This window comes from Scophthalmus maximus, chromosome 3, assembly GCF_022379125.1.
Source record: "Scophthalmus maximus strain ysfricsl-2021 chromosome 3, ASM2237912v1, whole genome shotgun sequence".
Taxonomy (NCBI): domain Eukaryota; kingdom Metazoa; phylum Chordata; class Actinopteri; order Pleuronectiformes; family Scophthalmidae; genus Scophthalmus; species Scophthalmus maximus.
In genome coordinates, this window is record NC_061517.1 from 24,902,789 (window position 1) to 24,920,198 (window position 17,410).

At 41.8% G+C, this 17,410-nt stretch overlaps 2 protein-coding genes and 1 long non-coding RNA gene across 3 annotated transcripts; all 3 read right to left on the reverse strand.

The window, feature by feature from the left end:
* Positions 1-186: 186 nt before the first annotated feature.
* LOC118313411 (purpurin) lies at positions 187-4,089 on the reverse strand. Its single transcript, XM_047330691.1, has 6 exons — positions 2,927-4,089; positions 2,691-2,805; positions 2,331-2,467; positions 2,111-2,223; positions 1,463-1,675; positions 187-677 (listed from the first exon to the last, which is right to left on the reverse strand). The coding sequence occupies exons 1-6, from the start codon at positions 3,004-3,006 to the stop codon at positions 667-669; spliced, it is 669 nt and encodes a 222-aa protein (XP_047186647.1). The 5' UTR covers positions 3,007-4,089; the 3' UTR covers positions 187-666.
* Positions 4,090-5,662: 1,573 nt separating this feature from the next.
* LOC118313412 lies at positions 5,663-8,455 on the reverse strand. The gene is made up of 4 exons (XR_004794462.2): positions 8,301-8,455; positions 7,162-7,216; positions 6,296-6,394; positions 5,663-6,143 (listed from the first exon to the last, which is right to left on the reverse strand). It is a non-coding gene; the product is annotated as an uncharacterized LOC118313412 (long non-coding RNA).
* Positions 8,456-9,274: 819 nt separating this feature from the next.
* LOC118313409 (potassium voltage-gated channel subfamily V member 2-like) lies at positions 9,275-13,612 on the reverse strand. Its single transcript, XM_035638816.2, has 2 exons — positions 12,244-13,612; positions 9,275-10,738 (listed from the first exon to the last, which is right to left on the reverse strand). Exons 1-2 carry the CDS (start codon positions 13,576-13,578, stop codon positions 10,481-10,483), a joined length of 1,593 nt encoding a protein of 530 aa, XP_035494709.1. The 5' UTR covers positions 13,579-13,612; the 3' UTR covers positions 9,275-10,480.
* Positions 13,613-17,410: the final 3,798 nt, after the last annotated feature.

A 17,410-nucleotide genomic window follows, 5' to 3' on the forward strand; every position in this document is an offset into this window, starting at 1 on the left:
TAGTTGTTTGGTCCATAAAATGTCATGTAATGGTGAAAAATGTTGATTGTGTTTTCCAAAACCCCAAGATGATTTTTGTTTTGTCCACACACCAAAGATATTTAGTTTACTGTCATAGAGGAGCTAAGAAACCAAAATATTCACATTTAAGAAGCTGAAATCAGAGAATTTTGACTTTATTCTCCATACAAAGTACGAGTTGTGATTAATCGATTATCAAAATAGTTGGCGATTAATTTAGTAGTCGATTACTAATTAATTAGTCGATCAGCTGTTGCAGCTCTAGTTCTTATTCTCCAAAGATGAGGACAACAGCAAGTTTTTGTACAAAAATTTATTGTTACCAAATACAGAATGATTATTCAGTGCAGATATTCTCCATCTGTGTGACTATACTGCACGGTTGGTTCTATTCTCATATTCACTAATGCGATAATAGATTTTTTGTTGTTGTTAGGTTAGGCCTGGGAGTATATTTTTGTTTTGGCAGTATTGATTACATTTGTTCACGGGGCACTGAATTGGATTCAACAGCTTGTTCGTCGTATTGCTGTTGGAACATGGCAAATCATAAGTACAACAGGATTATTCTCCTCTTCGCATCTCGGAGAGGAGGAACCGTCTTCGTCTCGGGCACCGTGATGAACGGCTGCTCAGTGAACCAGCTTAGCAAGCTCCTGTTGAGAATACATTAAGTGAGCATTAGATGAGTTTACATGCGACATAGAGCTCGAAACATTTATCCTGAGTGTGAAGACTAAAAGATAACAGTAAACCGGACTTTGAAATTTAAAGGGAATTTTCTTTTCTGTGAAGCTCTGAAGTTTTTGCCTCCGATTTCAACACTTCGAAATTTCAATAACTGATATTCACTTTTGTTTTTCATTGTTCACAAAATATATTGTGAACATTGCAGCCTTTTCGGTGTCTGCACTTTGCGGACGCGCACTCTTCTCACTGCTCATTCTTTCAACCTGGAATCCGGGTCGTTTGGTGGAAACCTGTTCCGTAGCTCATTGTTTACCTTACTCTGATCGCAACTCAAATTTAATTTTTGAACATTGAAAAAAACAAGTGAAGTTCTAAATCTTAAAGTGTTGAATTCAGAGGTAAAAACAAAAACAAAACTCAGATACACAATTTCAATGCTGAAAAAAAAAATTCGGTAGCAAAAGTTCAGTGACTTTTAAATTTCAAAATCTGGGGAGAGTAGAATTCCTTCCATACATGCCGTCCTTTTTCTACATTTACAGTTAAGAATACAAATTCCTTACAAAAGACAGCGATAATACTGTGAATACAAGAACGTAGTCTTTGTTAAGTTCTAATCTTACATTTAGATTTGAACTAGATCTGGAGCTTCTAGGCATCAGAGAATCAGCCGAAACAATCAAATTCAAATAACCTATGGCGACGGTTTCACTAATCTGTTGAATTGAATGTGAAAGATCCGAAGACGTACCGGACTGCAGCACGGGCTGGAACTGTCCGGCCATGCAGATTTCCTCCTGCTTTTGGCGGACGACCCTCTGGGTGGCGGGGGAGAAGCCACGGGGGTTGCGGGAGAAAACAATGGCGTAGCCGTCCTCGCAGCTGCCGTCCTCCTTCAGGGTGCGGCAGGCGTAGGTGATGGCGTAGTTGTCGTAGTCTGTGTCGATGACCCAGTAGTTGTCACCTGGACGAGCAGAGGGGGCGAGAAGTTAGTCTCAGTTGAGAATGACCCGAGGCCCAGAGAGTGTTTGTATTAGGGGTCAACCGATACGGATTATTACTAATTTAAGAGATTAGGGTTAGCCCTAACTGATATCTAAAACCAGTCAACAGGTGTCATTGAAGACTCTTAACACAAAACTTTTATTGAAATGCCTTAAAGTAAATGTTTAATTCTGGAGCATTATTATGAAGTTGAACAAACAAAACTTCGACGGGATATTGATAAAACCCAGAGAGTCGTGACTGCGGCTTCATCAAAGCCAAAGTAGTACATTGAAAGTTATCTTATCAGCAAATCGGCTTAAAAAAATTCCCAATACTAATAATTATAAAAATGTTGACTATCTGCTCCGATAATCGGTCGACTCCTAGTTTGTATAAAACTGAGGAGGCTTACCGCCACTCGACAGGTAGCTGGCCAGGCCCTGGTAGTTCATGAACATCTTGCCAGGGGTGACGGGGTCGGGCACCGAGTACTGCGCTGCCATGTCGGCGCACACAACCCAGAACCTGGATGTCAAGCAAAAAAAGATATGTCGCACGGTCAGATATCAATTATATAAATATAGCATATTTGAATATTCTTGTAGTGATTTCTGAAAACGACGACGACCCACCCAAAGAGAGTGACTCTGCCCCTGGAGGAGGCCACCATGGCACCGTCATCTCCGACGGTGTACTCAGCAGAGATGTTGTCCTGCAGGAACAAGCCCTCGGGGTCTTTCTTCTGCAGAGCGTACCATTTTCCAGCATACTGTCAAACAAAAAAAGACATCAAAACATGAACTCACAGATACGTACAGTGCACGAACTGTACTGCGCAATGCACAACACTATGTGCTGGTTCATATGGAGGATGATGATTTTTTTCCCCCTACTCGTCTGTATGAGTTGGCTAACTTTTGATTTTCTCCCTTTATCCTTCTATTTGTGGAATCGTCTGTATTTCTCAAATAGAGATATTTCTGTATACTCACTCTCACGGGGTCGAAGTCCTGTTTGACGGTGAAGCTGTCCACCACGCAGGAGGCCAGGCTCTGCTCAATGAAGGCCATGAGCAACATCGCCAGGGCAATCAGTTGATAGTCCATTCTAGACGGGAAAAACAAAACAAATCGAGCACATCAATTTTGCCATTTTTTCAGCTGCACTGAAGCAAAATGTCACTCTAGCACATCTACTGTAAAAAAGACCAAAGCAGCATTTTACCTACCTGAGGTGAAGGATGAAGAGGCGGGAGGTTTTCAGTGCAGAGCCGTTGCCGTGTCCGAGCTGTGTCGAGGAGTCGGTCATGTCGGTCTTTTATACGCGATGCGCAGACGAGCTCACCGATTTATTTTTTACTTCTTGGACCTAAATGCAGAGTTTAAATCTACTGCTAATCCAGTTAACCAAAATCCCCTGTTATAAGCAGATGAACCCTCGCCAATTCAGTGTGTGGGGCTTTATGTAATTGTTTTCAGTGGCGTATAATGGCCCCCCGGGGGATAAAGAGGTGGGCTGAGCCTCAAGTCACACGTCCACGGCGGAGGTTTTTACAGGAGCAAACTAGTGTATTTTTGGGGCACCGAGGTCACGTGGGAACCTTCATTGGTCCAAGTGCTTCAATAGTTCAGATATATTTAGTCACGCATGTGAGAAAAGAGTGTGAATACAGAGTAACTGAAAGACCAGGAGAGATGAGTGGTTTTGTACATAAAGTGTAAACCAGGAAAAGTCTTTTTGTCAGTACTCAACTGAAGTTCCCAAATCTCTGAACAAATTCAAAAATTCCCAAGAACAAACAGCAAGCTCATGACTGCCCAGAAGTGTTTCCTGTTCTGTTGTTTAGACTTCATTACGTTCCCAACTGGCCTAATGATTGGGGGCAAAAATAAACTGGCTCACTTCAATTATTAATAGATTCTGCTTTGCTTAATGGGAGAGGGATTTTAAGTGCACCTAAATATTTATAGGGGTGTTGTTGCTTACTGAACACAAAAGATCCACAAATTCAATCATTTACACATTCAGATATGAAATGCTTTCAGACATAAAGGGCAGTGTGATGGGAAACTAGAGACAAATTGAACATTTTCAGCACGACAAGCACCACAAATCAAAATACAAAACAATAGCCTGCACATAATTCGGTAATGAATTCCTGTCATGTTACGTGAGCAGTGACTCGGGAGTTCCCGTCTGCTGTCTCGAGCTCAGTTAAGTAACGCACCGTCGTCTCGTTGCTGCCGGAGGGTTCGACCTGAAGTCATGGGGCCAGACAAAACATGACATAAATATTAATTTGAACATTTGTACCCAAGGAGGTTTAGGCCACGTCAGCATCGGCAAAGTGCTGAACGACACCACAGTGTGACGTGGCATACCTTCACAGACTTTAACGCTGGAGTGCATTACTTTCTATTTTGTTGCCACAGATTTGTGAGCTAGTGAACCAAATTATGTAGAATTGCTTTAAAGTTGCGGTCTTTGTTTGGCTTTTGTTGAAGCAGTATATATTTAAATTTTATGGGTTTTCATTAAGCTTATTGATATTTTCATTTCTTTCCGTTTAAAATGTCTATTTCTTTCATGTTGTTGGGCAATGCAGATTTTATTCCCCCTAATATCTATGTTGTGGTGTACATAAAAAAAAAGAGTAAGCAGATCAGAGTAATCCCGTTCACCCCTGGCAAGTTCCCCTACAGCAGACTGCGGGAGATATTTTTGGTTATGCACAGTAGGTGGGAGCCGAGGTGAGAGGCATGCCAGTAAGTCCAGCTTTATTTTTGGCCGACCATGGTTTTGTTGTTGTCCTAAATAATCCTGTCCTTAAGATATTAGGTAAGGCCTCGGCGCTGCTCAGCGCGGTCAGAACCATTAACGCCGACACAAGACCTGTCAACAAAAACAGTGTTAACTCTATATCTCTAATCTGAAAACAATAGATAGAAGTTTAAATGATGCTGTTGTAGACACGCACTTGCTCCCGTGGAGGGGAGGAGCTCAGGTTGAACATGTCAGGTCTCTGACTGATGGGTATGAATGTTATTTTCGTGGTGGCAACATATTTGTAGCATTTAAATGTCTTGTGGGTCTTCAGTAAAAATTAGGGATGGCCCAAACCGATATTCCAATACCGTCCCATCCCTAGTAAAAATAAATACTTTTCTTTTTAAACAAACCAAATATCCCCATTTTGATTATATTCTTTTTTTCGTAACTTAAAACAGCACATTCCATATTAATTAGAACTCATTCATATGACCTTCATTGAAACCCACTCACAGCTGAAAAGGTTTACTAATCCATCTGTCCATAAACATATTCAAGCAAAAAATAACTAAATACTAATGCATGTTTTATGTCTGATATGTTTATCTCCGCATGTGAATAATTAAAATAGGCCCCGCGTTGTGTTGAGTTTTGTATGTTGCTGTGTTTTGGATATGGCCTCGGCTAATGGAGATCCCAATAAATCAAATCATTTACACTTTTTGTCTTGTGACAATAAGCCGAAATAAGCTTAGGGAATTAAAATTTTTAGTGGGAATATTGGGCTATTTTCTCCCATTTTACACAAATAATAAAAAGTAATTGTCGTCTTTATATACAGTCTGCCAGTATTCATCTCTCTAAGGCTTAAAAAATGACTGTCCACAGGGAATGAATCCAAAGGTTTTCACCATAACGTCATGATGTGCAATTCCTGCATTTAAGTATTAAAATTCGTCATTGTTCTCATTTGCAACCTAAAAGGAGTCATTTTAGTTCCCTTTCCCGTTAAACTATTAAGAAATTCTACATCTTATGAAGATTGTTTTTTCATGTTATGTCTTTGCACCTAAGTCACTAATAAATTGGACCCGTCATATTTCTAGTGAGATCCACAGGGCATCATCTGAGAACCAGACGACGACACTTAGGTTGTTCCCCAATTTCCTGTTAGGACAAATGAAAAACATCTGTATTGTATATGTTGACTCGTGAGGGTTTTAATGGCAAAACAGGTTATCACTACAATATTACATAGGTCTCATCTGTGCTGTAACAGTTTCTGGGAGAACACCAATTAAGGTCACATATTGAAGAAGCAAAGGGCAAACGCAACAGGGATCATGTACATCTGTTTATATGCTTTTGCTTCATTACAAAATTTAACTTCATAACTTATGTTGCTGCATTTGCAGGTTTACAATGCAGAGTTCAAGAGCTTTGTTTCATAACATGTAGTTCAATTTTTAATTGCTGTATCTGGCAACCCGGAGAAGTGTTGTGTCATTCAAGGGAACAGAGAAAACATCGTCCACACCGGCGTGTTTGACTGGTTGTGACCCGACTTTGCCATCGTTACTCCAGAAAAAAGGAAGGAGAGATTGGAAATTGCACATGTACGTGGACATCTTCACACAGCGCTCCGACGCTCTACTTCAGGATAGTGTCTTCATTTGCTGTGAGGAGGAAAGTTTGATATTTTAGATGAGCTAATTTGACAGCTGTAGTTCCAAGAGTGATGTAACAACAGCTGTCATGTACACTAGAAGCCTGATTATGGAGTCCACCATTTTATGAGTGTTCAAACTGTGATGGAGCTTTAGATTACCTTCTCTTATCTGTTTGGCAATGCGCTCCTGCTCCTCGCGGACCTTCTTCTCCTCCTCCTCGATCCTCCTCTCCTCAGCTGCGATGGGCTTCAGGGTATCTGAGCAAATTAAGAGATTAATTTAAAAAACAAAAAAACATTTAGTTAAGAAAAAAAAACACCCCATGCATCACCAACTGCCTAAGTTGTATGCTAAAATGACATCTGGTCACATTATGTAAAGTGAACATCCTGTTTAACGTCTTGCATCTCCAATGAGCTTGAATCACTAAACAGCCATCACACGTCTGTAGGAACTATTTCCAGACTTTGTTGGTCCAGTGGGCATCGCCCGTGTGCTTCAGGTAATTTACCATACAGGTAGGAACTTTCCCTCAGGTGTACGGTGTGCCTTTGACCACCTCCACGCCAGGTGACGGCTGCATTGTGGTGTTGGTGAAACTTGTGAATGAATGGAGACTTATGGACACCGATATGGATCGAACGTTGAGCGACAACTATTCAATAAATAACAGAAGATGTTGGACTCTTTGGATGGAGCCATGTCCATTGGTGGGCGAGTCAAACAGCTCTTAGCCCGTCTGTGTAGCCCCTCAGTGGCTTTAAGATTAGGCTTAGCCCAGTGAATTACCTGAAGCACACGGGTGACACCTACTGGACCAACCATGTCCACAAATGGCTCCTACAAGGTCTTTATATGACACGCTGCAAGAATTTAGTGCAGATTAGTCTCCAAAGGATCTTTCAGTTTTTGTAACCATTATTTAATAACTTAAATATTTGTTTTAAGTGTCTTTTGGCCAAATTTAGTCTGGGTTGTTGTAATATTCTATTGGATCAAAGGGGTTAATCTTGGAAAAACAAACCATATCTGCTTTTGCCGTAGATGATCCCAGCAATCAGAGCTGAATACCTGGCTGTCTGTAGAAGAAACAGAAAAAAGGATGTAAACATTAGTGACATTCATTTCTTTTGACATTAAATCTCCATATGGACTATTAAGAGTTAAAAGAGAACCAGGGCATCCGGTAGTTGTTGACATCCTTCCTTGTTGCTACACCCAGTAAAAAAGATTTTTCTGAGGCCTTGGTCACGAGCACAAAACACGTTTCTAACAGTCGAATGTCTCCACAGTGGCTGTGACCTACTCTGAAGTTCAGCACCATCACAACCCACCGAAGAGCAATAGTTTCATTCAAATATAACTAGAGCTGCAACAGTTAATCGGTTAGTAATCAACTACTAAATTAATCGCCAACTATTTTGATCATCGATTAATTGGATCAAGTAGTTTTTATGGGGGGAAAGGCAAAATTCTCTGATTTCAACTTCTTACGTGTGAACATTTTCTGGTTTCTTTGCTCCTCAGTGATAGTAAACTGAATATATTTGGTGTGTGGACAAAACAAAACATCATCGAGGGGGTTTGGGAAACACCGTCGACATTTTTCAACATTTTATGGACCAAACAACTAATCGATTAATGATAAACAATGCAGTAGAGGGCAACAGACCCATTTTTGAACACTTGTTGCAACTAAATATTATAATAAACCGCAGCTTAAACTTTATTAACCAACACAAAGGATGTGTTATTATATACAAAACACCTTGTGTTGTATTATCGGACATAGTGTCCCAAGGACTTTTCCATTCATAGCCACCAGCTAGCGCTACGTCATTTCCATGCGACAAGCGTCTCATCTTAGCTTCTAGCAAAAGTCGAGGCCGCGCTTCTGTCAGTGCACGTTGCAGTCCAACAACAATAACAAACCGATGTTTTATTAATATGTCACGCAGCAGCACCACTGTGATCCCTCACTTCATTGCAGACCTCAGGGACGTTGTGGAAGATGCAGCTAGCTGTCGGCTAGCATGCTCCCTAGCTAGCTAATGTCAGCGGGTTAGCGTGCGTCGCTAGCGAACTGAAAATCCCGTCGCCAAGGGTCGTTTTAGAGTAAGAACACGAGGAAACCTTCTCCATAGAATATTAGGCAACACAAACCTTGATCAGAGGCGACACTGCAACCGGAGGAACCATTTTTTTGAGAGGTTGACTGCTAGCAGCAGAGGTCACTTAACAACACTGCGGGACGAGAGGCGACTTCTTCGTTGTCCTATTAGTGCAGCTGATGTCGCAGAGGTGCTGCTGCCACCTTCTGGAGGGAATGGTCAATTTCAGTCGAAACATAGATCAGGTGAGTTCTACACTCAGGTTTATTCAATGTTTTTATAATATCTGTGGAAAGTACAGTTAAAATAAAATGTATAGATATCTATAGATAATAATAATAATAATAATAATAATAATATATAAATATTGATCTCTTCACTACCACCCCCGCCAAATGAATGAACAACATCTGCAAATAAATAGCATCTTATGTCAAAAGATATAATTCTCAGAATTAGAATTTTTTATATATATATATATATATATATACACACACACACACACACACTTATATGTATATATTTATATATTTTTAATAATGGATTGGGTTCTGTTATGGACTGCCAACAGCCGGACTTCTCAGCTCCAACTATCTGTCCTACTCTGATTGTCTTGTTCGTTAAGTATGTCTACCCAAATAGAATGTAGACTAAATAACATTTATGAATCCTTTTTTTTGTAAAGGTTGTCATATGAAGTCATGCTGACACATTGTCAGAGATGTGTTGAATAAGCCATGGTTATTTTGGAGGTTGTTGTTCGTTGTTGTTCATATTGATGATCTGTTGTTGACAATTGTTCCTAGTAGTTGAGTTGGTTCTGCTGACCCTTCTCTCAGGCGTCAACCACAAGTGGTCATTTTGAAACTTTGCAATGTCTTCAGATATTACTTGCCTGAAATATTATTGACAATCTTCCTACAGGCTGTGTTATAATCGCCAGCGAGTAGTATGTTGCAAATTGTTTTTCTTTATTATATCATCAATAGTCATTAACGATCCGAAATTGGAGCACCTAATGCACCCATGACAAATCCTTTTTTTTGTAATTGCAAAGTTCATCCAGAAGAAGCCGTTAGAGATGTTTACAGGTAAACATATCTATGGTCTGTGCTGTAGTCTTTTAGTCAGTGAAAGGGACAATTTGGTGAGCGGTACAATGTTTATTATTGACAACAGATTATCAGACTGCATCGTGTCATGCTTACATGCATTGCAAGCAAATCATACTTTGTAGGCAAAACAACTGAAGAAGTGAAAAGCAGCAACAGTGCTTCAATGTTTGGGACACGTTGCACTATACCTCCCGTGTGAGCACACAGATTCAAAACACTGCAATTAGAAGCAACTTGCTGCTCAGATATACAGTATGTTTTTACTTTCTCTGGGGCATAAATTGTAGATCAGCAAAAACTCTGAACCATTAGAGCTGCCGCATTGATAACAAAAACTTTTTCAGTCATTCATTCCTTGTGGCGCAGATCAAACAGTGGGATGTTGACAATATTTATCATAACAGTTTCACTGCGGGGATGTGATTCATGCTCCAAAAACATACAACACTTCACAACTTCACTGAAGCCACATTACTTGTACTGAGAGACACATAATATTATAGTAATAATAGTATAGTTATATTTGAGGGTTCATTATGAAACATAGTCATGACAAATTAGACTTTGTGGCGGGCAACACAATAGGTAACACTATCATTTTATATATGTTTCCTCCAAGCGCTTTCTGGCATATTTGTAAAGCTTTGTGTGTGTGTGTGTGTGTGTTGAATTGAATATAAGTTGTAAGGCTGGACAAAAAGTTTTATGACTTGTCTTTGAAAAGTAACCTTATTTTTGAATAAATGCAATCACATTTTTTTGGAAGTCTGTCATAATCATACTTATTTTCCAAGCCTCTGAACATTAAGTAACAAAAATATAATTTTCTGTGATAGAAAAGTAAATATATTAAGGGATCATTCAATCACTCAGCTTCCACTTGTCCTCCCCATTTGGCGTCGCAAATACTATGAAGACTTGTGCCTCGGTGATCCCTCACCGGTTTTCCAGCCACAGAAGCTGCCATAGCACACGACCAGATGGGCAGCAACTAGCCACACATCGTCTTTTGTCTGTGTAACATCTCTTTGTCCCATCACATACATTTTTTTTAGCACAGTTTTACAATCAAGCATTTATTTATTTTTATACAAAAAAGCACATGACAGGGTTGGGGTTAGGAATGTTGGCCTCCAATCCAGTGGTTGAGCCTTTTCCCGGTCCTCTTGGCGAACCTCATCCGGCCTCGTTTCTTCGACGAGGCTGTGTACTCGTTGGACTTGAGCTTAGAGTAGTAGTCTGAGAACTTGTTGAAGAGGATGGATATGGGCAGGCCGTTGAGAATGATTCCAAAAGCGATGCAGATGAAAGCGAAAAGGCGACCCAGTATGGTCTCGGGGTAGATGTCTCCGTAGCCCACGGTGGAGATGCTGACCTGCCGGTGTTAATATAAAATGTTAAAACAGAAAATTACAGAACGTAACATTACATTCATTCAGTAGAGGCTTTTGTCCAGAGCAACTTACAATAAGTGCATTCAACCATTAAGAAATTACCCAAAAGTGCAAAAATCAATAGAGTAAATAAACATTTATCAAATAGGAGAAACAATTTTAGATTTTAGATTTTTCTTTCTTTTCTTTTTTCAAAATAATAAATTCAGGGAGTAAGGTGCCGTCTGAACAGGTGAGTTCCCAGTCTGCGACGGAAGCAATGAGGGGATTCTGCTGTCCTGATGTCAATGGGGAGCTCGTTCCACCACTGAGGAACCAGGACGGGGTTAAGATGAGCAGTGGCGGCCCGCCCCTCGCAGTGAGGGCGGAGTGGACGGGCAGGGGTCGGAACACACTGCATCACTGTAAGTACAGAGCCCCGATGCACTGTAAAAACCATCAACACAGGAGATAATCTATTAAACCAAGATCTGACTGAGTATGCAGACTATGAAAACCCAGTTGAGTTCACTGATTACATGTTTCATCATGTTGGTTTTACTGCTACCAATATGGCCATAGCTCCGTCTAGGTTTGCCTATCTCCATACTTTGTTTTGTAAATTCTTAAAAAAAAACACTCTTCAAGACACTTCCACCCAAAGTTTTCATTTGCTGAGCTTCATTATTTCCTCTACATCAGCAGAAATATACTTTTTCTGCATAATTTCTTGACTGCACCTTATGCTCATGAGATGTGCCTTTTTGGAATCATAGACTCATGTTAAATCAATACTGTGTAGAGTTTCCCACTCAGGTTTCCTGCTTCTTCTTCCTGCTGATGGGAAATCAATCTGGCTCCGTAGTGTGAGTCTATCCGGGGCGGATGTGACTTCAGCGAGAAGCCGTGCCCACCGTCACACCCCGTGGCCTTTCATGGATTTTTTGCAGGTATTCTGCAAACACACTGCAGCAAAATGACCCAGAGGTGGGTGCGGCATTAACTCAAAGGCAACGTGCAGTTCTTCTGCTTATGTTCATACGGATACACAGCAGGAGTTGGTAGCAGTGAGTACTTGACTATAACCATTCCTATGATTACAAGGATTACCATTTCCTTCCCTGGGATTAGAGGTAAGATATTACCACTCAGTCATCAAGGGCAGGGGAATGATCTGTTAACGGGTTTATTCAAGGAAACACGCAGACAAGCAATTGAACTTAAATTAAAAAAAACACCCTACAACACTGACCAGGTGCCAAGAATAAATCAGTAAATAGAGTTTAAATATGCAATCTGTAGTTTGACACCACCGATTTCACCACACAATTCACACACGCATGAGGTGACACATCCTGGAGTAGGGCTGACCTCACTTTTGTAAACCAGGTAGTGCTGGAGTGTAATCGAAGAACATAACACTCTCAGCACACCATTAACAGACGATGTCATCACTTAGTAATTGAAGGAGAGGGCGCTTCAGTGTTCATTTTAAAGATGTACTTACAGCAGCCCACCACCATGCATGGGGAATGCTGGTGAAGTTCGTGTTCGGCACGTCATGCTCCACGGTGTAAACCATGGCGGAGAAGCTGAAGATGCCCATGGCGATGAAGAGGAAGAGGCAGCCCACTTGCTGGTAGCACTGACGCAGAGTGAAGCCAAATGCCCGCAGGCCCGTGGAGTGTCGCGCCAGCTTCAAAATACGAAAGATTCGCATCAGTCTCATGATCCTCAACACTTGCCCCAGCTTTCCCACCTGCCCCACCGCCTGCATGTCGGCCTCGTGCTTCATGTAGTTCTCCTCATTGTCAAAGAACTCCAGGATGCCCTGCACGTACTGGGGCAGGATGGCAATCAGGTCCACGGTGTTGAGCACGCTCCTGCTGAAGGATTTGAGGTCGGGAGTGGACACCAGGCGAAGCAGGAACTCCATGGTGAAGAAGGCGATGCACATGGACTCCACATGTTCCCAGTATGTCTTGCCACTGAGCTGACCTGTGGGGGTTCTGTACTGCATTTCTTCCACTGTGTTGAGAGTCATGGCCACCAGGGAGATCAGGACGAACAGACTGGAGGCCACAGCCATCAACTTGGCCTTAATGGACGAAAACGGCTTCTCCATCAGGTTCCAGACGGCCCGGCGACTCTGGCCCATGAGCATGTCATGAAAGAGCTCCTCGTTCTCCTCGATCTCCACCTCGGCCTCCAGCTCCCTCTGGATCTTCAGCTGCTCGTTGAGCTCGTCCTGCCTCTCCTCAAAGGAGATGCGGCAGCAGCGGTGGGTGTTTTTGATCCTCACGCCCCAGTAGTTGATTTCCTCCAGGAAGTTGCGGGGACACAACTCGTCCTTGATCCACAGCACACCGGTCCTGTAGAAGTTGAAGATGTTGTGGAAGACATCCGGGTCCCTGTCAAAAAAGTACTCGTTGTTGGTCACAATGTAGTCATCACACAGGTCCAGCTTCATGTTGTGGTCAGTGTAAGTGGCGAGCCGTCCTATTCTGGACTTGGGGTACTTGGCAGCCATCTTGTAGGCTATCTGATAGGGCTTCCCCCCTACATTGATGTTGATCACGTAGTTCCTTTTGGAGGGGGAAATCGGCTTGGCGAAGCTGTACGGAGCGCTGTCGTCGTCCTCGTCCTCGTACTCGGCGTAGATGTCGTAGATGTCTCTGCTCAGCTCCTGCATGGAGTTCCATGTCTTCACACAGCTTTCCCTGGCCAGCGGGTAAACAATCTCGGAGGGTCTTCGATTAAAATCTGAATCCGCAACCTTGTAGTTGGGGAAGAGACTCTGTCTCCTGTTCAGGAAGTTGACCACCTTGCTGCTGCTCCCCATGTTGATCCCCCCTGACTACACCGCAGACAGTGCACTCAGACCTGCCAGCATTACTACGGTCTAATATCCCCTTTACTTAAGCGTGGAGGACATGAGCAGGATGCCTCATGGCCCCATTAATGTTGCTGACTGAGAGGATCCGCGTGCTTACAGGACATCTAAATACCATTATCCGCTGCTGAGCTGCCTGGCTGATGTTGACCGTGTAGCATATCTCAACAGATGCCCCTCGTGAAATTCCTTCACTTTTAATTCATTCATCATATTTGATATCAATGAAATATTTAAAACACTTACAGCACTTAAATTTGATTCGAGTGATTTGAAGACAGCTTAAGCAGCAATTACTGATGTTTTTTCAGTATATTCATTTATGAATGCATATAGTCCCTGTGTAAATGCATTAATCTTTTTTGAAATCCCTACAGATTAATCGAGGAAGCCATATTGGAGGGCTTTGATTGGAAAATACTACTGTGAGTCTTTCGGTATACATTCATGTTGCTTGTGGGAAAATTACTAGACTAGAGTGATAATATTTTTTGTAGATTTATTACAAAATATTTTGTACAACAAAATCTGTGTTTTGGTAAAAATCCTTCCAAGAATGAACTATCCTTCGGTTTTTATGTGGGTTGTTTTCTTTTGCACTGGTTTAAGTTCCCTGAACTGAAGGGGAACAAAGGGAGTCTGGTGGATACATACAAGAGGATAAAGCCTTTAAGCTTTAGGGAGGGGGGTGCAGGATTCTTCAGACATGAAGTAAATCTAGGAAATAATCTGCTGTTTTCGCAGTAAACCAATGGAGCAGCATCTGCTGAACGGCTGTGATATCACGTTACCTTGACTACCAGGTAGCAAGGGTTAAAACCAGATGGGATTTCCAGTCAAATGGTATATATATATATACATATATATATATATGTATATATATATATATATATCCCGTATCTACAAAACTTTGCTCGCAACTGAATCCTCTTATTGGATATCAGATTATTGTCTTGCTGACCGAGAGCTGACCAGAGATAAGGCTCTGCATGGCCACAGGCTGATGACATGACGGACCACACGTTACATCAACCTTTATTTACCTATCAGGCGCCAGGCACTGAGGACCAGTTAAAACAATTAGGGATTTAAGTTGTTTAAGCGGTGACATTTAAATGGGGCTACTAGACTTAAGCTCGTCTGTTTTTGTATTGTGTCGAAAGAACAAGAGGTGAAGTGGTTTTGTCCATCACACCGCAGCCACATGGTCACACCACTGTAAAAAAAATGAAAATGATATTATGCATGATAAATGATATGATATACAGTGGTGTATCACACAGGCCTATGTAGGTTTGGATTTTTTCACCCCTTAATAATAAAAACCTTCATTTAAAAACTGCATTTTGTGTTTACCTGTGTTATCTTTGTTTTATATTTAAATTTGTTTGATGATCCGAAACATTTAGGTGTGACAAACATGCAAAAAAACAAGAAATCAGGAAGAGGGCAAACACTTTTTCACACCACTGTATACTTTTCGTGCGACACCACTGAGTCAGTTTTCTGTCTTCATGACTCTTATACTACTCTCCTCGTGCCGGCGTTACATTCAGAGTTAACATGTTCGAGGACAGATATTTTGAATGGTTGTACTGTAAGAAATAAACAGCCAATTGACTCAAGAGCATCTGTTAGGATTCTGGTTTTGTTCTGGTTGTGCTCTCTCGCCCCTCCTCTCTTCTCTGCAGGACATGGGTGCGGTCGATTTGTCAAATTGGCTCAGGAAGTTTCCTAAATCTTGAAGTGACCCGGAAGTATTTGATCGGCAGCCATGATAAGAGCTGTTCGGATTCTCTGAATGCATAGGAAAGGTGCTTCAATGCTTCCTTTCCTATCTCCTTCAGCATAGGGTACACTGGACCTTCCTATGCGACAGGAATGAGAGATATACGACCCACAATTCATTGCAGCAGCAGCGATTCAATCCAAAGAAGAAGTAGAAGAGTATAAATATGACCCAGAAGAGACGCACGTCATCATGTAAGTTACCGTTACATATAAAGCATTTACATCTGATGTCACACGGTGGTGAAACACACACATACAATGCTGGATGGAGCCGTTGCCTTTTTTTATAGTTAATCTTTGGAAATTTGTAGTTTTACCACAGCAGATGCATCAACAACATCCGCCGTCGCGTGATGACGTAGTTTAGTGAAAGTCGAGTCGGATTCTCTGAGCAGCGCTGTCGGCTTTTCGTAAGTCTCTTTACACCTTTCCTTGACCTCATGACGACCTCTGGCGATGCCAGCCACACCCCCTGCCACACACATGGGGTGCGGTCGCATTGTCCTTCCTGTCTACTATTCCTTGACCTCAGTGTAAAAAGGTCACCTCATCAACCTGCTCCGTGAAAGCCTGCTTCTCACACCACTACTCTGCCAGATAATTCCGTCGTGTTCGGTAGTGCTTCTGTGTTTTCGTCGCCCTTGCGTTCCTGTAATTCTAATCACCTATGTTTTGCTTCCGACCTACAGCTTTTTCGTGTGCTCTTACATGTGAAGTTTTCTGTGTGCACAGGTCTTGGGATTCAACGTCTGTTTTTTCCCCCTCTGTGGATCATCCCCGAGCCGGCCAGCTCCCTCCTACCACTGCTCCTGCTCGAGACCTATTACAATTATCAACCTTTCCCAGTCCTGTGCTTTAAGGGTCCAACTTTATGTCATGTCATTATCCTTTAATTGCTGCTCGTGCCAATCGAATGTGGAATCCATCCCGCATAGGCAGACGACCTTGGCTTTTGATTAACCCCCTCCACCCCACCACCCCTACTCTGGTTCCCATGTGAAGGAGGAGAGGGGAAGTGCATTTACATTTTGAGTCAAAGTTTGTCCCCCCCTGCTGACCTTTTGACAGCCCAGTAAGCAGTGCATACTTACAATATTATCAGCTCTCAAGGTCTACTATGGTTCTCCTGCTTTTCACTATACCGTCCACAAGATTTACGGATCGAGTAAATTCCATTCAAAGCTGCTTAGTAAAGAATGAATATTGTAATCCCTCCTTTAGGTTTGTAAAGCCTTGTGTAATATACACTCCCTGTTAGTTACAGCCAAACGCAGATTGTTCAGTAATAATAAATCCTAGTCCACAAGTTTTTCGGCTCCTTTAACTTATCAAAGGGCAAATAGCAGTCTGGACTCCATAGATACTGTAATGTCCCAATGAGCATACACTTTTTTTTTAACCATGTAGAGGTACAATGAGTGAAAAAAATTGGAGAAGATCAGGATTATAGATGGCATATTAGTCATGTGACCTGAGTCATTTGCCATTACTGATGGTGAACGAGTTGCTCAGGTTCACAGAATTTGTCATTGAGACCACAAGGGTTCACTTTACAAATACCGTCAGTTTGAATTTGTGATACTTTGTCAGAGAAGCAGCAGCGACATTTGCTCATCTGAACATCAGGCGATGTGTTCACACCAGATGTGCCACAGCAGCATTTTTCATTAAAAATCAGTGGCAAGTTACCCGCTGCAGTGAACAGATGAATCCAGCAGATGGCAGTATCACAGTCAGCGAAATTGAATCCAAACCTATTGTAAATAAAGTTCTGTCATTGCACTTTGTAACACAAGATGGTTAACCCTAGATGAACAACTTGTAAATTGCTCAAGTTTCTCCAGACTTGAGGAAAGTGTTAAGACTATGACTGGTGGTGCCAAGTGTTTCATTTCAGTTTGCAGTAACAGCCAAAAGAATGTCACAAGGAAAGTCCTGCTAGATTGTGCAATATGTTATGTTCCCTGCTATAGCAGCTGGAGAAAGAAAA